Here is a 20885-nt window from a genome sequence, read left to right as displayed (position 1 = left end):
TCGGGGATTGACTACAGGGCTAGAGCAGAAGATGAATGATAGTCACATGGGCAGCATCGTGTAAAGCTGGGTGGGACCCTTTGCACATCTGAGCGCCTTGCCCCTGGAAGCAAGCACAGCAGCTGGAAATCCCTGGTGCTCACAAGAACTTGGGCGAAACAGAAATTACTGTTAATACTCCATAGAAATAACACGTGCATACATTCCATTTGTGATGAGTGGGGAGAAGAATCTAGAACAAAAGAAATAGTCGATTACAAGTTGAGCTGTCCCTTCCCCGATGCAATATACCTTTCTGGTGGTTGCAAGTTCCTCTGTTAAAGCCTCGGCTCCTGGCTGCTTGGCTGCTCATGTTTACAGCGGGGTCCCCTCCTGAAGAACACCCTCCACACTGCCCTGGCTTTGGCAGAGCAGGTGTGACAACCAGACAAGCAGCCACGCTATTCTCAGAGAGGAAGAGCTGTTTCACCACAGCCTCTCACCGCACCACTGAGAGGGCAGAGAGGCCGCCGCTCACACAGGGCTCTCTAACCCCCATCAATCATCTGCCTAGGTTTCTCTCCACAGATCCCACCCGGCATCTGTTTTAGGGGGTTCATTTCGTGGGGGCTTTTTTATCACAATAAAAGAACTAGCTGTCTCCATCAACGTTGTGCAGTTTTCATATAAGCAACTTGGGCAAGCAAAACTGCGCTTAGAGAGGTTGGCTTTCAAAAGGATCAATCACACGTAAAGAGCATTACATGCAATCTATCAGATCCTTGGCGCCTTTGTTTTTTTCTTGAGCCAGAAACATTTCTAAAATTTGAAAAGCTGTTGCCTCTTTCAACAAGCTCTTAATTTCAAAGAACAGCCCATAATTTCCAGGAAAGCAAGTTTGATGACTCATCTTGAAAACTGGAATTTGTGAGGTTTTACATTCTGTGCCCAAAAGAGAGAAGCATAAATCCAGAAAGGTATACTACTCCGAGGGTGTTAGTAGAATTTCGTGAAGGAGGAGGAGAGAAGGCACCCACACACCATCCAAGAGTTAGAAACAGAAACGAAACGGCTTCGCCCGTTCAGCAGGACCTGCCAATGAAAGGGACCTTTCAATCGAGGAGCTGAGGAGTGGATCAAGACGATGTAGTTAATCTCTCCACCTGATTAAACATCAGCAGAACGGACGTCATCCCTAGGAAGCCTGATGAGGGTTGAATCGTTACCCACTTGTTCTTGTGGCTCAGGGGAGCATCCGCATTGGCCAAGAGAAGTGAAGGGCCAACTGTCTGCCTCCAAGAATAGAGAGGGACTTTCCTTGCCTCGTCTTGATAGGTTTTCTACCTTCACCAAATGTATCACCGAGCTCCTCCACCCTCTGCCATGAGAAGGGGCCCACAGTCCTGGCTGCTGACGCTGAATGAGACTCAGAGAGGGGAGTTTCAGTACCCAGCCTTTCCCGCCTCTCTGATCGCTTAACAACCATGGGCTGTGAGTTTGGTTTGAAAGCCAGTAGTTTTGTTTGCATTTCTTCTAGCTCATTGCTCTACTACCAACGATAGAACATGGCACACAGCAGAGGGTCAAGAAATACTTTCTGATGGGATGTATTTTCAAGCTGAAACCGTGATGTATGCAAAGTCAGTCTGCAGCCTACGTAGAGGGCCCAGCCCTGCCATCAGAGCTGCTGTTATTAGGTATAAAACATGACCCCACACATGCCATCCAGTCACCAAGAGCAACACACCGCCCTCCAAAGTGCCGTCAGGGTCTGGGAAGACATCCTATCCAGGTTTGAATGTCTGTGTTAAAATCAGCCCCTCGGATTGGCTGGAAGAATTCTGCCTCAGTCTACAACTCATCCCAGTGGGTCTTAGATTTCCCGTTTGCTTTATGAATGGAATTCCAGCGGATGTGAACCAGAGGCTGAGTCAGAGTCCCCTCCATTCTCACCTAGGTTTGCCTTTGGGGGAGTTAGAACCCAGATTCAGATATTAGTGGCTTGTTCTGACCAAACCTGACTCGCAGAATTTTTACATACACTGTTCCTGTTTCATAAAAAGTTGCTAATTTCATCCTCTTTTCTTTGTTCTTTGTTTGTTTGTTTGTTTGTTTACTTCCTATCCGAGGTCCAGGCCCAAGAGGTAAGGTCTTCGAAAGGGTTGCTTTGGAAACTTTGTGTTTTCTCTTCTGGCCCACATGCTTACTTTTTAAATGGATAATGGAGTAATGTTTAAGTTGTGCAAGTTAAATAAACCAAAAATAGATCCAAAAGTATTAGCAAATGATTTTTCATGGCCTTTCTCTGTTCCTCCCACTAGGCCAGAAATCACACATAAGACTCGGAATAGGAGAGGCGTGATCCTTGACTGTGATCTTGCTTATGGAGGGCGAGAGGGCGTCGGTGAATCCTTGCTCGTGGGCAAAGATTTTCCTAGAGGGGCGGTGACTCAGTGTGACCAAATGCACGGTGAGGCACGGGTTATCTAAGATCTGAGAGCTCTGCCCTGGGCCCCAATTAGACAGGAAGCGCAGTACAACGGGGGAAGACGAAGCTGATAGCTGCAGCCCCGTCCTTGTTCAGAATCACATGCTCGCACTACGGCCCCGTTAAGCGGAGGCATGAGTCATACCCAGAATCAAAGACACAGATCTATCTAGAGCAGTAGGCTTGACATCTACCGTGTCCAGGAAACCGGGGACCTGGCTGTAGCCACAATCTGCATAGTGCAGGCTCCATAGAACATGGGTATCTCTTCTACACAGTTCTCCGTCATTTATTCCAGATTTCTACATCATTTCTATATCCTCCCGCATAACACTTGGCATCTTCTGACCTGCCAGCCTCTACAGAAGCCTAGATGATCAATCCAGTGGAAACCCAGACTTGTGTCATTAATACCCAAAATAGCTCGCTTCTTCATCCTCAAGAAAAATGTCCCTCTTTCAGCCTGTGATGAGGGTGAGGGTTTAGCTCAGGGGTGGGCAAACTTTTTGACTTCAGGACCACAATGGGTTCTTAAACTGGACCGGAGGGCCGGAACAAAAGCATGGATGGAGTGTTTGTGTACACTAATATAAATTCAAAGTAAAGGATCAGAGGGGAGAGCAAGAGAACCGGATAGAACAGCCGGATCCGGCCCCTGGGCTGTAGTTTGCCCACGGCTGGTTTAGCTTCTCAACAACAAACCAAGTCATTGAAGGGTCTCCCTTAGTAACTGCTATAGTTCACCTCTGAAAACATCTACATTCACCATTTTTAGGTCAATGTATATCCCGATCTCAACTTCTAAGTCTGAGAAATAAAAAGTAAACAAGTGAACTGATACAAAGCATGGCGGTTATGTTCAGACCCTCAATCCAGAGTCACTTAAAGATATAAGATCTTAAGAAATACCATTGTCCCAATCCATCTCCCCAAACCAGGGAAAGAGGAGAGAGAAGGGAGGGGTCCCTGAGGAAAAAAGCTAGACTGGTCATTACGTCCAGCACTGTAGCCAGAGGGCTGGCCAGTGCTTGTCTCTGGCCCAGACACAGCACAGAGCGAGGGCTGTAGCTCAGCCTCTACTTCCCAGGAGCTGAGGCTGCCTTTGCGCAGAGGACTTCGCAGGGAGCTGCTGGCACATCAACGACAGGAAGCCAAGGCGTGGGGCCGGGAGGAGAATGCTTTGAGCCACGCAGCGTCAGGAGGGACAGTCTGCTTTGGAGCAGGGCTGTGACCCTAGTCTGTGTCACACCCACCTCCCTGTGCTGGTGGGAACGTCAACGCTGTTGGCCAACAGCAAGGAGAGGAGGGAGACACATCACTCCAGGCCCAGGCTCGCTGACACGGTCTGCGTGCTCACAGGATGACACGTCCCCACCATGGAGAGCACAGCGCAACCTCGAACTTCAACCACAGAATTACTGAGAACAGTCCCGGCCTTGCTGCTCAGGGAAACACACCCCCCACACACACCCCGACCCCGTCTCACACCAGCCTCTACAATGACCCCAAAATGTCATTTTAAATCCACACCCCTAACTGAGGCTTCCCTACACCGTGGTCAGAGAAAGGCAAGATTTGGTTATAGAAATTGAGGGCAAAGCATGGTCTCCTTCTGGTCCCCAAATTGGGACTCAAACACTTAAACATGGACAGTCATCAACACAGAGAAATCCTCCCACCTAGAAATGAACCGTCTGAAAGGTGGTGAAGACAGGCTGTGGGTGCATGGGTGGGGTTATCATTCAAATATTCCCATTTTTATCACTGGCCCAGTAACACACCTCACGTGGATTAGACTCCTATACATACCAGCCTGGCTCTAGGAGTTTTTCAGATTGTATCTCAGCTCATTTCTACTTCAGAGCAGTTAACTACTTAATATCTCTGTTTCTGCCCTAGAACGCGCTGTTGGCATGGAAGAAACAGTGGGATGAACTTGAACTCAAATATAACCCTGGTTTCGAGCTGATGTTTAATCACTTGGAGCCGTGAGGCTGCGCCCCAGGCCCCGGCCCCCAGTTCATACATTTAGAGCTTCCAGGCGGTTCTCATCATGACGATGAAATACACATCGGTGTCGATGGATGCGCTCACCCCTGCATAGTAGTTCATAAACTCCTCGGGGGTCACCTGCAGGGGAGAGTTAGAGACAGAAACAAAGCTTGGCTTCGCCCGTTCCGCGGGGCCCATCTCCAGGACCTGCCGATGAAAGGGACGTTTCCATCAAGGAGCTGGGGAGTGGCTCTAAGACGCTAAGAGCAAAGTGAAGTGAAAGGGGCGGGGGGGGGGGGGGAGGCATGGGGAGAGAGGAAGAAAGTCTTGCAAATGTTCAAACCCGTGGCCTGAATGGAAAGTGAGATCCCGGTTCTCTCTGTATGAGCAGAAGCCCGTCTGTTCAGATAAGTGAGCCTGAAACTCAGAATAAGAATCGGGAGTGTTTAACAGCAGTTAATACTGTCTCTCTGTGACACACCGAAACAACCCCCCAGGCCCTTGTTTCAGAGCGAGGAATGTTTTACCTTTCAAAACGTCTAGTTCTGTCCTGTGGGGAAAGAAACCATTTCGAGTTAACCATTCCAGCCTGGTGAGGAAAATCATAAAACACATTCGGGTTATCTACATACACTCTGTAACATCCTTAAAGTATCTAAAATTATGAGAAAAAAATTTCTATGGGAGATAGACTCACAGTCCCTCAAAGGCTAATGTTATCCTTAGAGAGTTTCAAAAATATTTATAGTGAATATAACATTCATACATGCACACTTCAAAACCTAGATATTGAAAAAATAAGAAGTGAAAGTCTTCCCCCAGTCAGGGTGGGGTTGAGGGGGAGAGTGGGGGTGAGGACAGACGGCTTCACACAGTATTTGGTGGCTTCTGTGCCTCCATCCAAATGGCTTCCGGGGCCCAGGCTGCCCGATAGTGGAGGGTGGGGTGTGGCTGCAAGACCTATGACATCATTCTGTGACTGCGGCAAACCCCAGTGACCTCATGCTACGTGACAGCTGAGCCTAAATTATTAAAAGCTCACCAAGTTGAACATCAATCTTGGCTAAGGAGGGCACTAACTTCCTTGTCTTATCCTAAATTGTTATTTGGATACCAACGATATTTTTTTAAGCATAAATGAGAGCACTGGCTTCAAGGATAGCTATAACTTCACCATAAGAAGTCTTAGTGTGTAAAACAACTCAATTTGAAAACGATAAATTAGGGGCTAATTGTTCTCTTTATAAAAGAATTCACCCTGGAGTTCCTTGACCTCGACAGGTCCTTGTGTGTTTAAAATATGATTCAACGTACAAAGGTTTATAAATCACACCTCACTTTTCGGAAACATTTTCATTCTGTCTAGTCGATCCCTGCATAGCCCTTAACACGATGCCCAGCAGATAATAAGTGCTCAATAAATGGCGCCCTGGCCCATAATTATGCTAAATGAGATCAGTGTGTGTATTACGTTCAGTAATTAAACACAGGCACTTCTGAATCTTCTAGAGGCAAGAATCGCAAACATGAATGTGAATAAGAGTTATCTGGGGCACTTCTCACAACTGTCAATCCTTGCTTGAGCTCCACCCCCCCCCCCCAAAAAAAAAAATCAGATTCTGTCGTTTTGCTGTGTGGCCAGGAATTTGCATCATTAATTGAAAAAAAGAATGATGACCATGCACAGTCAGAATGGAGTACCAACACAGAGTCGGTGACAGTGAGTGCTGAGACTGCGGCAAACCCCAGTGACCTTTATGAGCTTACCATGCGCGCTAAGACAAATGTCAAAGGGAGAGGGGTGGGAACTTGAATCAGCTGAATCACAACAACTGGCTGCGCTGACTGGGTTGGAGGCCAGGGCAGCGAGGTTTCCCGTGGCAACAAGGAGGAACCACCTGCAGGACGGAGGCGAGCACCCCCGGATCCCAGGTGGCGTTGGGCTAAATTGGGGAAATGGCAGTTGACTATTTTTCCACAGATCAAAGAGCAGCGATATTAGAAGAAAACAAAAGAGTTCTGCTATCTCTGTCCCCAAGCATTTGCTCCATGGAATCTGGGACACGCACCGCCCCCCCCCCCGCCCCCCGCACACACTTTTTTCAATCTACCCCTGCGATCCCCTCAGTCTAGCATGGAGGACAGACATGTCTCTGTCCCTGGCAGGAAGATCCAGTAGAAAGACAAGAAAGTGCTCGCTCCTATCCCGCTCACCCGCTAACAGGAGTCCCCAGGAGGCTTCGTGGAAAAGGTGGGGGAAAGTCCCTTCAGCAGGGGGAGGCCAGTCTCCTCTTCCTGTCACCGCCATCTCTCCTTCCCGCCCACTGTCCCACTAATCCTTCTTGTGTGGCACAGGGGTTGGGGTGGCCTCCCCAGGGGTCTGCCCAGCTGACTATCAACCCAGGAGAGAATGCCCTTCCCCCATCACCATGGCCTTCAGGTCCCCTAAGAGCAAAGCTGGTTCTGGGTCCCAAAGTCCATTGATGGCTGTGGATAAGACTCACAGCATTTGGGTCTCAGTCTAAACGTAATTATAAAGATAGAATTCCTGCCCAGCCAGTGTTGCTCAGCAGTTGAGCATCGACCCAGGAACCAGGAGGTCAGGGTTCGATGCCCAGGTTGCGGGTTCGATCCCCAGTAGGGGGTGTGCCGGAGGCAGCCCATAGATGATGTTCCTCTCTCATCGATGTCTCTATCTCTCTCTCCACAAATCAATTTTAAAAATAAAAAAAGAAAAGATATAATTCCTGAACCTACCAAGCTATGCATTTGTAACTGGAAAACAAGAGTTAGTGGAGAGGGAGTGGTTGCTTTTTGTACCTCTCTCTCTCTCTCTCTCTCTCTCTCTCTTTCTCATTCATTTTTATTGAATGCATTCGGGCAATGTTTGTTAATAAATAGGTTTCAGGTATACAATTCTACAACACACCATCTGTATATTGTATTGTGTGTTCACCACCTCAAGTCAAATCTCCTTCCATCACCATTTATCACCCTTTACCCTCTTCTACCTGCCCCACTCCTCTTGTCCTCTGGCAGTCCTCATATTGTTGTCTGTGTCTGTGAGTTTTGTTTTTGTTTGTTGTTGTTTTGGGGCTTCATTCCTTCACCTTTTTCACCCACACTCCTCACCCCGCTTCCCTCTGACAGCTGTCAGTCTGTTCTCTGTGTCTATGAGTCTGTTTCTGTTTTGTTTGTTAGTTTTCTGTTAATTAGATTGCACATATGAGTGAAATCATATAGTACTTATCTTTCTCTGATGGGATTATTTCACTTAGCTTTAAGTTTACTGCGCTTTAGAAATGCAAGTTAATTGCAAAACATACTGAAGAGGAAATCAGAGTAAATTCTGTCATCTGGCATTCCTTTCACTGAAAGCTTCCCTTAAATAGCATTCCCACAGAGCAAAGTGTGACAGCAAATGAGAACGTGTGTAAAACACAGCAATGTCCTGAAAAGCCCTGTGAAAAGCCCAAAATATTGAATTATGGTGTCATTTTGAAGTTAAATATGTTTTTTATCGTCTAATTTGTTGGAAAGTGTCTAGCTGTGTGTAGTACATATGATAACATGAAATGGAATGTTTAATCCAAATACCCCATTCTCCAGGTGATGGGTAACTGGCTGTGGGCAGATCCCCTACTGATATATGTACACTCACCCACACACACACACACACCCACACACACACACTTCTTACTCCTGTAGTCTTCAACTTTCTAGGTATTCACTAAGGATGTTTTGCTTCTATTTATAGCATCTGTAATATGAGTATTTTTAAGGCTTTGGGCCTATCTCCTATATATGTACAATCACAAATTGGACAGAAGAAATTCCACTTGGATTACGCTCTTACTTACCAATCCGTCTCTGTCATAGGGGGAATCGAAGTTATCCAGAAATTTCCGGAACACTTGTTCCTCAGACCAGTCTCCGTTCTGGTACTTGGGATGGTGTTTCACGTTGTACACCCCGCGGAGGTCTTCAATGGTGATGACGCCGTCTCCAGTCTTGTCTAACTTGCGGAACGCCTGCATAATCACCTCTCTCCTGGCTCGGGACATCGGAGGCTGGGTACGTAGGAAAAGCACACAGACACACACAAGCAGATGAGCTCTTTTGTACCCCACGTGATAAAACATCTATCCCTCTCCATGGTGTGTAATTAGAGGAATTCGTTAGTTGTGTGCCCTGACATGGTTTGCACGTGACCGCCCCCCAGGTCCCTAAGTCTGCTCTGCATCCCCCGCCCATCCCCTTCACAGAGCACTCACTGCTTCTGAAAACAAAACCTCCCGCTCGCCACCCCAGACCTCGTGAAAGTCACACGCGCCAGACACGCTGGCTCCTGGGCCACTTACTCTCAAGGTGAGAAGAAACTCGTTGAAGTCTATTGTTCCACTTCCATCTTTATCGAACCTCCGGAAAAGCTCCTCTGCCTCCTCCTTTTCCATGACCACCGCGTAGTCATTTAACCCTTTCACGAATTCTTTGAAATCAAGAGTTCGGTTATTATTGTCATCCATGATTCGAAACACTCTGAAGAAAATACACACACACACACACAATTTTTTCAAAACTCACAGAGCACGAGACTTAAAAATAAACCACCCTCAGGGCTTTTCAAGGTAAAATACGAAAGTCTTAGGTTCTTCTCCGCACCCTCCTCCCGAAACTGGCCAGCCTCTTCCCGGCATTCCATAAAAGCAAAAAAAAAAAAAAAGAGAGAGAGAGTGCTTTGTGAGGGAAGTGTACAGTGTAATTCCAATTAAATGGCAATCTGGCAAAACTATAAAAACAGTCAAAAGGTGGGGGAGGCAACAAAATAGGTGAAGCGTGCGGGATTTCACAATGAAACCGCTCTGTGTGACATACCGTGGTGGATACATGACATTACGCATTTGCTAAAGCCCATAAAAATGTACAATGCATAGAGTAATCAGTAATGTGTATGGTTTTAAAAATTACTTAGGAGGCCAGGGGATTCCAGACAGTGAATCTTTTTTAAAAAATATATTTTATTCCTTTTTTTTACAGAGAGAAAGGGAGAAGGATAGAGAGCTAGAAACATCGATGAGAGAGAAACATCGATCAGCTGCCTCCTGCACACCTCCTACTGGGGATGTGCCCGCAACCAAGGTACATGCCCTTGGCCGGAATCAAACCTGGGACCCTTCAGTCCACAGGCCAACGCTCTATTCACTGAACCAAACTGGTCCAGCTGTGGGCAAACTACGGCCCGCGGGCCGGATCCGGCTGTTCTATCCGGTTCTCTTGCTCTCCCCTCCGCTCCTTTACTTTGAATTTATATTAGTTCACACAAACCCTCCATCCATGCTTTTGTTCCGGCCCTCCGGTCCAGTTTAAGAACCCATGGTGGCCCTCGAGTCAAAAAGTTTGCCCACCCCTGGGCTAGACGGTGACTCTGACTGTACTATGAACGCGTGAGACAAGCTCACTACCGGGCGGGTGGGTGAAGGGGCCGACGTAACCAACTCTGGAACGGAGTCGAGTCGGTAAGACTAAAGAGGCAAGGAACGGCACGCAGCACTCTCCTCTGCTGATGAAGATGCTTCCGTGGAGACGAGCTAATGACTGCGTCCTGCTCATTGGAGTTGAACAATTAAGTGAATGGATGGCAGGGGGTGGGACCCAGGTTTCTCACTGTGGGAAAGGGGATGAGTATATAACAGGGGTGGGCAAACTTTTTGACTCGAGGGCCACCATGGGTTCTTAAACTGGACCGGAGGGCCGGAACAAAAGCATGGATGGAGTGTTGGTGTGAACTACTATAAATTCAAAGTAAAGGAGCGGAGGGGAGAGCAAGAGAACCGGATAGAACAGCCGGATCCGGCCCGCGGGCCGTAGTTTGCCCACGGCTGGTATATAAGTTAGGGGAGGAGACCAGAATGACCTGATTCACCTGGTAACAGGTTAGAGTTGGAGACATCCGCATGAGCTCCAATTAAGTGTGACATAAGCACAGGTGACTACATATAACAACATTTATAGAAATATAGATTAATATACACACTTCTGTCTCCTTGTTCGGTCAGCTCAGAGGACCTAGAAGGGACACGCCAGCAACAAGAAGCACCTCGGGAGCCCAGACCTTGGTGTCTAATACCAGTCTCCAACAACCGGAAGTGGGCTTCTTGGAGAAACCGCTGACTCGAAGACGGGGGCAGAATATATGTGAGATGAGCTTCAGTATCTTGTTCGAGAAAGTAAGAAAGTGCCCCAAACACACACACAAAACCCTACGTAGATGAGGTATGTCAATGGGGCCCAGGAGCCAACAGAAAGAACCCCTAAGATAAAACTAGAATAATTTGAGCAATAAAATACAGTAGTGTTGGGTTGCAACCCAAAGTATGAAATAAATACCCATGAGTCCATACTGGTATAAAAATGATTGAATAAATAAATGCGGGGGAAGAGACAGGTTTCTCTTCTAGAAGAATTCCAAGTAGATTATGTTCACGCTCTGCCCTCGAGGAGGAAAGGCATAGCCCCCTCTGCCTACATTTTAGTGGCTTCACCTAGAGACTTCCTTCCAAAGAGCGCCATATGCAGAGGGAGGGGCAGCAACTTCACATTGGACGAGCCGGACAGACACTGTCTCAGGCAGGTGAGGTGATCAAGGTCAGCGCCAATAGTGGGAAATTAGGTTGACAACATGCATCCTTGATAGGATGCCGTGGTCCCAGACAACCATAACCCCGTCTCATCAACAGGGAAAAGGGGGAGGGACCTCCACTTGAGTTGAGGAAAGATTCAGGGAAGGGCAAGACCAGTACAGGGGGAGGGGCAGAGGGCCCAGCCCAGCAAAGGCCAAGGACGAGACCGTGCCTGTTCACCGTGGACTGGCCCTCGGTGGAGGGGCTGGTACGGTGTGGGGTGGAGACGGCGGTGGCAGCGGGAGGGCCGGGACTGGATGGCCCAGGAGAGGAAGAGGGGGTAGTGGTCCTGAGGGGTCTGTGCCAAGGACAATGAGGTGGACCCGGGATGAAAGATGCCAAGGTTGAAGTGATAGGACATTGAAGGGAAGCGGGCGGGGTTTCCCATTGGACTGTGACAGCCGGCCACCGGGTCCCTAGGCCCACAGCCTGGGCTCTGAGAGACCCGGGCTTAGTCTGAGAAAGTGGGGCTGTTGAAAAGGACACTCGGGGCGCTCAGCACCTGTGGGAAGTGAAGCCTCCCACGGCCTCCAGGTGTGAGGTTGCACCTCCCCGCCTCACGCCCTGCACGTTTCTGACATGCATCCTCCCGCTGCGGGACCCCCTGTTCAGTGACTCTCGGCCCCCCAGTCCAAACTCGTCACCAGCCCTGGGGAGCCTCGTTCCCCCGGGAGTCCCCGGGAGTCCCCTGGGAGTCCCCGGACGTGCACAGTGCCCAGGGCAGGCACCAATCAGCGGGGCTTGCCATCCTTCCCGCTGGGCTTCGCAGTCCCCAGGACTCCTCGTTCTACCAGAGGGCCGAGACCAGGCCCTACGGAGCTGGGGACCCCCTGGCGCTGAGCTGTTAACCAGCCCACGGGCGACGTCAGGGCCCCTGCAAGTGAGGAGACAGGACTGCCTGAGAGCGAAACTCCGCATGCTGTCTAAGTCACTGCCCTTCCTCCCTCCTGCGAGCCCCTGTGGTCGCAGCTGCAGCTTCGGGGAGTCTCTCCCTGCTGCCAGGGGTCTCTAGCACCGGCCAAGCATCTCCCTTGGCCTCCGGTTTCCCGGCAGCTGCGCTTTCTCAGAGCACACGTGGGCCTTGCCGAGTCTGGGACTAAGAACCAAACACGGTCCCAAGGGATTGACTCTCCCACCCTTGGCATTGACGCTTCGGGAACCGAGGGCCCAGGAAGAAGAGGCTTGCTCGAGGCCACGCTAGTGTCCGCCTCGCCTGGCCGTGGCCTGCCTTCCTCCTCCAGGTCCCCGCCACCGGGGGGCCTGGGTCCTACCTGCCAAGTCCTTTGATGCCAGCGGAGCCCCGGGCCAGGCACTGCAGCCGGAGCCTCTCGATGGGGTCGGTGGCCGTGGTGAGCTTTTTCTTGGCCTGGATCGCCATCTCTCGGTCATGGCGCGCTGTCCCCGCCATCTGAGAGGGAAGCCGCAGCACATCAGCAGGGCGCGGGCCTTGTCACCAGCCTCTGGGTGGAAATCTGTAGCACCTGCTCTCACTCACTTCCCAAGGACACTCTCAGACCTCCCAGGTTTCCCGTGTTAGGGGTGCCTGGCATATTTCTTCCTTACTGCTCTGGTCCTGAGGACATCTGATTTCTCCAACCCGGACAATAGTTGCAAACATGCGGCCATTCCTCCGTATGTTTTCATCTTTCTGAGGCCCTCCCACCGCCATGACGTGCAGCCCCTTTTCTCTCAACTCCTTTTGAGCCAACCTTCCAGGCTGTATTCTTTTTTGCTGTTGTTGTGAATCCTCACCCAAGGATATTTTTCCATTTACTTTTAGATAGAGTGGGAGGGAGGGGCAGAGACAGAGACAGAAACATTGAGGTGAGAGAGACACATAGATTGGTTGCCTCCCACAGGCGCCCTGACCAGGGCTGGGGATCCAGCCTGCAACCGAGGTACGTGCCCTTGACCAGAATTGAACCCAGGACCCTTCAGTCTGGGGGCCGATGCTCTATCCACCAAGCCAAACTGGCTAGAGCTATGCTTTATTCTTTTACTTGGAATTCTCCATGTTTCCTTTGACGCCACATAATTTTCTCCTTTTTGGTCCAACCATTCATTGGTATTGCTTCTGCCTTCACTGAGATTCTCAACACTGGTTCCTCCCAGCAACTAGTGTGTTTTCCTTGACTAACAGGTTAGTGTCCATTTAACACCTGGCTAGGTTCTCAGGACAGAAACAGGTAAATAGACACCATCTCTCTCCAGACAAACAGATTTGTCTTTTTTTTTTTCTCCTGTTTCGCTTGTTTTAAACATGCAGAAGTGGGATGGAGGTGGGTGTGGCGAAGCTGCAGCTCTTTGGGGTCCCTGAACAATGTACAGGCTGCTGCAGGTGGCCTGGGTTCTGAGAACCGTCACAACAGTGCAAATCCGGGGCTGGGAGCCGGGAGGCCCGGGTTCTAGTTCTGACTCGTGCACGAAGGCACCAGGCACCAGGGCAGGAGTCTGTCCCAACACATGTGTCACCGAGATCGCAGCACTGCACACAGCCTCCCTGCGTGCACACAGCCTCCCTGCCTGCACACAGCCTCCCTGCCTGCACGAAGCCCTGTCTGAGCCTCCGGGGTCTGTGTGGTCACAAGAGTCCATCTAGCTGGACCCTGTGAGGCGCGAAGATGCTGACCATCCGATGCACGTGGCCGCAGCGCCCCCTGGTGTTGGCATCGCGCCTGCGCATCCCCGGGGCCAGGCGCGCTGTGGGGTCATTCCTCCCACAGTGTCTGCAAAGGCTTGGCGGGGGCAGCGCTGTGTGCTGGGGCGGGAGAGGCAGTGAGGGACAGTGCTAAGGGCCTGCAGGAGGGGGAGGCGCACCCCACTACTTAGCTGCCACACGTCGGGAAAGGGCGGCCACCCAGCTGGGAGTGGGGCCTTCTGAAGACCCTCAGAGGAGGAGAGGTCAGCTTTCATCCTACAGAAAGGGGCCGCTCTCCAGCGGGGGTCCCCAGTGTGTTAGTGTGACTGGGAAGGGGGGGGCTGGGTGAGAGAGAGTTGTGGAGATGGGGAGGGACGTGGGAAGGGCAAGCTGGAGACAGGTGAGCCGGGGCAGATCACACAGAGCCTGGAACACCGGGTCAGGAGTTTGGGTTCTGTGCTCAGAGCAAAGGGAGCCCCAGCGGGTTCGGAGGAGGGGTTCAGTCTGCCCCGTAAAAGGGCCCCAGGAAGCCGTGTGGAGGACGGACGGGGAGGCGGGCTGGCCAGTAGGAGAGGAGAGGCCACTCTGGTGACAATGGCGGGGCCAGTCGGGGGAGAGGTCCTGCGGCCTGGAAGGAGGCCTGGCAGTGTGGACAGAGAGGACAGGGCGACCTGAGCGCGCCATCCGAGGACGGGGAGGGCCCAGGGGTGGCATCCAGAGCTCCTGCCCACCCCCACCCCCACCCCACCCCCCACTCCGTGGCCGGTGCGAAGGGACAGTCACGGAGCAATGCAATGCAGAGGCCTGGAGATGGGGGGCACAGGCTGGGTGGAGGCACCAGCAGCAAAGCCCAAGGACACTTTGTGGCCATCGCCACCAGGGCTCCTGGGTCCCGCCGCCCTGGGCACGGCCGCCTGCCACTATCGAAGCTCTCAGCCTGGATTTGGAGGATCCCTGAGGGTCGGACAATGGAAATCTGACAGAGCATGGAGGCTTGTCTTCTGATTCTCAGCAGTCGATGGGAGTCCTCTTGCTGAATTCAGGGACAGAGTTAAACTGACAGGGGGGCGGGGGGACAAACTCCAGGCTGCACTTTATTGGGTTGTCTTTGGTGCCTCCTAGCGGCAATGAGCTGAATTACACACTCTAATCGCCTCCCTCCCTGCCTCCCTGCGTCCCCAATGCTGGGTTGAGTCTGCAGCCAACAACCTGCAACACAGAGGACGGTCTTAGGGCCAAAGAGGGCGCCCCTCAGACATCCATAAAGAGAAAGCACCCCAAATCCTCTCTGATGCCAAATCCAAAGGAAACCTCTCACTCTGCCCTCTGAAGAACCCTCCCACGTTGGGTTCTCTGACCCTACACCCCAGTTTTCTCTTTCAGGAAAAGACAGCTGCATGAAGGTGCTGAAGCAGGTGTGGTGAGTGCGGAGGAGGGCTGGTCTGTGGAAGAGCAGGGAGGGCGGCGGGGGGGGGGGGGCACAATTAGGAATCAGGAAGGCACTGCAAGCACCTGGGTACGGAGTGGAGACAGGTGAGTCCTGTCCACCCACTGAGGAGGGAGAGCAGGCCCACCTGGCTGGGCGGGGGGGGGGGGGGGGGGGGAGGTCCCTGAACAGCCCTCTGCAGCCCCAGCTTGGGGTGCTGAGATAGACGGGGCCAGCATGCACTGGGAGGAAGTGCCCTATTGAGCGGATGACAGAGCCCTGCCTGTCAGAACTACCTGCAGAGCAGTCCCGTCTCTCCCAAGGCCTCGCCCGCCCCCCCCCCCCCCCCCCCCCCCGCCTGGAAGCCATGAGCCCATTGGCCCACAGCCAGGCCTTGCAATGCTTCACCCTCACATTTTCAGGCATCGCCTGTGCCATCGCAGTAGCCACTTCAATAGCAGGGGACCTGGAGTTGCTGTAAAAGCACCATGTGATCTTAGAAAACTTTCTGCTCTTTAGAGAGAGGAGAGGAGAAAGCCCATGAGAAGAGCAGGTAGCTACTGATTGCACTTGGAGGGCCTCCCGCCCGTGCCCCGGCGGCGGGAAATGGATTTGCCTCAAGTGAAGTTCGCATCCGAGTCCACAGGATCCCCGCCTCTGCCAGCGCCGTCCTGACCCTGCGCATAGGGACTGTCCCGCAGGAAGGCCAGACCTGCGGTGTTTTCCTCTTTCTCTCTCTCTGCTTGGGACCTGGCTGTGAGACTGACATATTGACTTAGACTCAGTGGAGTTTGTTGTCCTTGAAATGTTGTACTTGAAGGCAATGGCTGCCACCTTTTCTGACGCCAGTCCGTTCAATAGTTAGCTATTAGTACATGGTAGGGGATGAAAACGGGGGGATCCTTCAGAAGTTCCCCCTGAGAAAGGGCCCGCTGGAATAAATATTCGGGCCCAGTGCTCAGCGTAGCCCAGCGGGCGGCGAGGATGTCCCAGCTCTGAGTCGGGGAGGAGAGACGCAGACAGGGGAAGGGAGTACTGGTTTCTGCTGTAGGATGCTGGAGGCCCCCAAAGAGACATAGGGACAGGTGTGTGTCCCTATGAGGGTGCCTTCATCAAGCCCACCTGCTCCCATTGTCATGCTAATTATTGATATCCTATCTAATAAAGAGGGAATATGCTAATTGACCATCACTCCATCATAAAGATGGCTGCACCCACAGCTGAGGCCAAGTTCCCATAAGGAGCCTTAACAAGCAATCAGCAGGGACCTGAGGCTACACCCTCCCCCACCCCCATGGGGCTTGACAGGGGACCTCAGGCTGGCAGGGCTTGACAGGGTATCTCAGGCTGCACCCCCCACCCGGCGGGGCTTAACAGGGGACCTCAAGGTGTGCTTCCCGTCCTGGTGCTGGGCTAGGGGACCTCAGGCTGCTCCCCCACCCCAGTGCCAGGCCTGGGGACCTCAGGCCATGGTCCTCACCAGGTGGGGCTTGACAGGGGACTTCAGGCCACACCCCCAACCCGGCACCAGGCTGGGGGACCTCAGGCCACACCCTCTGCCCCAGCACTGAGCCAGGGGACCTGAGGCTGCGCCCCCTGCCTGGCAGGGCTTGATAGGGGACCTCAAGGTGCACCCCCAGTGCTGGGTCAGGGGAACTCAGGCCACGGCCCTCACCCAGGGGGGACCTGAGGCTCTGAGGCTGTGCCCCCCCTGCTTGGCGGGGCTTGACAGGGGAACTCAGGCCATGCCCCCCACCCCGGTCTTGGCTGGGGGACCTCAGGCCACACCCCACATCCTGGCGCCGGGCCAGGGGACCTGAGGCTGCGTTCCCTGCCTGGCGGGGCTTGACAAGGGTGGGACTAGCCAGGTCTGGATCTATCCCAATGAGGGGGGCGGGGGGATGCCCGGTCTGGGTCTCACGCGATTTTGAGGCGCATGTGGGTGGGCGGGGACTTGACTCTGGGTCCTGTGGTGTGCCCCAGACTCTGACAGGAGGAAAGTTTTCATATACATTTTACTAATTTTCTTTCATCTCTCACACTTCTATTACAGAGAAAGGGCAAATAGCAATATTAAATTATTTCCTCTAATTAATCCTCTTTTAATGTGCACGAAATTCGTGCACCGGGCCACTAGTCAATAATAAAAAAGGGCAAAGGCGAGGCCAGGCGTTATAATCATGGTCATCAGGGCAGCGTCCCCCGGTGACTGCAATTCTCACGCTCCCCAGGGAAAGCGGGGCCACTCCCTAAGTCCCTGGGAAGGGACAGCACAGGGGAGCGATGGGCCCGTCCTCAGTGCAGTCAAGGCGCATAGGGGAGGGGCTTGCTGTCAGTCTAGCCTGGGGCCGGGGTGGCCCCCCTCAGGAGCCTCAGCACATCACCTCATGGGGTGGGTTCTATCAACACTGACGCCCTATTACAGGATGTCAACAGGGACCCCGAAAGCCTGGGCCACTTGCCCGAGAATGTGCCCCGAGGCAGGGGCCGAGTCAGGACTGACACCCAGTTGCAAGGGGCTGCATTTGGCAGCTCGGCCAACGTGCCGGCAAATGGCTCAGGGGATTCAGAGAAGATCCGTGAAATGAGAAGGAAAGGGCCGGCTTCAAGGAAGAGACCGCCCACCCGGCGTGCCAGGAAGATTTTACCGCAGAGAGAAGTGGGGCGCATGAGCGCAAAGCAAAGCCTGACACCCACGGGCCCACACATCCTAAACATGCCCCCCCTCCCCACCTCGGGGCCCTTGCTTGAGTCTCCAAAACCTCCGGGCTGTGTGGACTCTGACTGAGCGACGTGGGCAATTTCACTTAGTCTCTTCCTCTTGGAGCCAGAGTTTGGGGGTTGCTAAATAAAGTGATGTGACATGTGTGTGTTTTTAAACTTAAACGCAAAGCTACCGTGCTGATGATCTTCTATTCGTTTATTCTGTTCCCAACGTCATTTCAAAAGCTGTTTCTGCAACTTATAAATACAGGAAAGATTTGGTTTTGGGGTGGCTTGCCAACTCCCCCATAAGATTTAAAGCGTGGCTAGATGTCGTCTATATCTACCACATAAGCGTACTGTGGAAATAAGAAGTCATTGAAGTCTGGCATCTGACCTAAATTTCCTCTGCCCCAAAGTGCGTTTTCTTAGGATGTTTAAAATTCAGGTTTCAGCCGTGTCAATATGCAGGTAATTCCCAGAGCACATCTCTGCTGACCCATAGCCTTTATTCTTCCCACTGATCTTTGGAATATGAATTAAGTCCTTATTTTAATGTTTACGATACGGCCCAACTGCAGAACGTTTCATGAATATCATTGTTAAGAAGTGTTTACTTCATACAGCTTCTTGGTATCTCACATTATTCATTCAACCAGGGGTGGGAAGGCAGGTGCCGGAGGCGCAATGTTTGAGGTGGCCCTCAAGCTCCAGATGGTGCACATGGCAGCCTTGCACTCGCCCAAACCTGAGAGGGAGTGTTTTCTTAAATACTTTACCCCAGGTACCTCCCCAAGTCCTGGTACTAAATTCAATACAGGTTTATTGAATGCTTACTCTGCGCCACACATAGCAGTGAATGAGATGGCCAAGGTCCCTGTCAGGCGTCTACCCTCCTCAGGGGTGTTTTAATTGTGTTGACTTTGAATTACAAACATGTTCCAGACACTGCCAGCTGGCTGATCCAAAGGTCATTCCAACCTCATCTCTTCGGTGCATTCCCGTTCTGGCCCCAAAAGAGTCACCTGGGGGTCCTGAGGGCCCGGGACGAGTGCTCCTCTCGCCTTGCCTCCTCCTGCCTTGAACAAAAATGCAGTGTCTGGAGCTGTGGCAGCCTTTACAGAACCACGAGGAAGAGCCAGGGGAATCGCAGGTACCAACTTAGAGGCCTCGCGCCTCTGAGCTGCTGAGTCGGTGTAACCAGCGGCCTAAGGTCACACTCCTGTCCCAGGAGGAACATAAGCGTCTATTTGTTGACTCCGTTGTTGGTCGGGGCCACTGTTACTGCAGCCAAAGGTTTTCCTAACGGTTCCAGTCGCCACACGCTCCCTCCTGCCGTGTTTGGGTTGGCCCTGGGGACTGACCTTGGCCCGGGTGGACTACCTAGCACCCCAGGGTGGGGAGAGGTTCGGCCCCCTCTTTTCCTGGAGCACTTTATCCACATTTAGAGCCTCTCGGCGTTTCTGGCTACGAAAGAGCGAGAGGAACTGCTTCACGGGGTTCTCAGGGACCCACCAACCAGCACAGCGTGCCGCAGACCCAGGTTTAACAAACTCAGAGGCCGGGGTGACCGGCCCTTGTCATCACGCACTTCCCCCGGGCGTCTCCCGCCTGAGCTGCCTCATAGCCCTCCCCTCCCTCTCCCTCTCCCCTTGGCTCCGCCTTCGGTCTCTGGGGGTTTTCCCAAGAAATTACTGGCAATCTGTTCTGCGTCAGGCAGCCAGGCAGGTGGAAGGTCTTACAGAAGCAGAGCGAGAGAATGTCTAAACCGCAGGAAGGACGCACGGCCTCGGCTGGGTTTGTTTTCCGAAAGAGAACCAAGGAACGGAGCGTGTCCTGAGCTCGCAGGTGTCATGGCTAAACTCTCAGAACCAACCAACCCAGCAGGTAGTTTCCAAATGCCCCGTTTTGTTCGGGTTCCAAACCCGCAGCAAGGACAAGCCCCACTGAGCCTCGTCCTCCCCCTGCAGGTGGTGGGGAGCCACAGCTCTGACTACCATTTGGCTTCTGCAACATGAACCATCACAATCGCCTGCGTGTAACTACTTTACAGTTCCTGGGAATGCTCCCTTTGGGGTCACTGGCCTGTGGAAAGTTTATTTTACAGCCACTTAGAAACCCAGTCAACTGTTTGCATCCTTCATGCTCTAAACTGAAACTTCCAGAAAAAATCAAGAGGTGCTACGCAGCGGCGAGGTTCTGGGGCTCCTTGATTCTCCCGGCCTCCCCTGCTCCCCCTTTCCGCAGGCCTCCCCAAGACCGTCTGTCTCTTGCATTTTGTCACCAGCCGAAGCTGGTCTCCTCTGTAAGCTCAAAATTCAGCCTCCAGCTCCTTCCCTCTCTCAGGGTCGTTCTCCAGCCACAGGTGCTGGTGACCTTGAGAACTGCTAGACTCCTGGGCCTGCATTGTCATCACAGCCATTGCTTGCCTCATTCCTGCCCCCTCTATTCTAGACACTTCCCTGCATCGTTCTGACCACTCCTTTCCAACACCTTCTCTCTCACTCTTCCCTGTGAGTCTCCCTCCCTCCCTCCCTCATTTAACCTGCCTGAGCTCAGTTTTATCAATGGTCACCCAGGCTGGTTACGGCAGTTCCCCCAAACACTGCACACTCCAGGACCCACCGCAAGGGGCTGCTCAGCCGTGTTCATTTCCTTCCCCTTCCCCGAATGAAATGCATGACTGTACCCCTGCATCTCAGCATCTCTTCCCAGAGATGTGGCCGCCAAGAGCTCGCATCAACCCTTAGAGTTTCTCTTTGGAAAGTACCATCTATCTTCTCATTATTATTATTATTGTTAATTATTATTATTTAGCCAAAACAAAATAAAAGTGATTAAATCAACATAATAAATTTGTAAACGTTGATTTACCTTAGATGCTAACCTGTTGCCACCAGTTGCTTGGAACTGAAACTATGGACGCTCTGCCTCCTGCATCTGGAAGACAAGCCCCTCCCCTCCCCTTCGCCTCCTCCC

At 52.2% G+C, this 20885-nt stretch overlaps 1 protein-coding gene across 1 annotated transcript; it reads right to left on the bottom strand.

Annotated features, from left to right (window-relative positions):
• Window positions 1–4405: 4405 nt before the first annotated feature.
• CAPSL (calcyphosine like) lies at window positions 4406–20862 on the bottom strand. Its single transcript, XM_080678059.1, has 5 exons — window positions 20781–20862; window positions 12411–12547; window positions 8821–8998; window positions 8320–8529; window positions 4406–4597 (listed from the first exon to the last, which is right to left on the bottom strand). The coding sequence occupies exons 2-5, from the start codon at window positions 12545–12547 to the stop codon at window positions 4496–4498; spliced, it is 627 nt and encodes a 208-aa protein (XP_080534185.1). The 5' UTR covers window positions 20781–20862; the 3' UTR covers window positions 4406–4495.
• Window positions 20863–20885: the final 23 nt, after the last annotated feature.

This window comes from Plecotus auritus (assembly GCF_963455305.1).
Source record: "Plecotus auritus genome assembly, chromosome: 7".
Classification (NCBI taxonomy): Eukaryota; Metazoa; Chordata; class Mammalia; order Chiroptera; family Vespertilionidae; genus Plecotus; species Plecotus auritus.
Note: the sequence above shows the minus strand (reverse complement) of the source record. Positions and strands in the feature narration are given on the sequence as shown.

Excerpts from the sequence above, each read along its gene's own strand:
- CAPSL (XM_080678059.1), bottom strand. The coding sequence starts at position 12,547 with ATGGCGGGGACAGCGCGCCATGACCGAGAGATGGCGATCCAGGCCAAG. Across the intron at positions 8,530-8,820 it reads AGTTTCTTCTCACCTTGAGA|CCTCCGATGTCCCGAGCCAG; the intron begins GTAAGTGGCCCA and ends CTACGTACCCAG. Across the intron at positions 4,598-8,319 it reads CCTATGACAGAGACGGATTG|GTGACCCCCGAGGAGTTTAT; the intron begins GTAAGTAAGAGC and ends TCTCCCCTGCAG.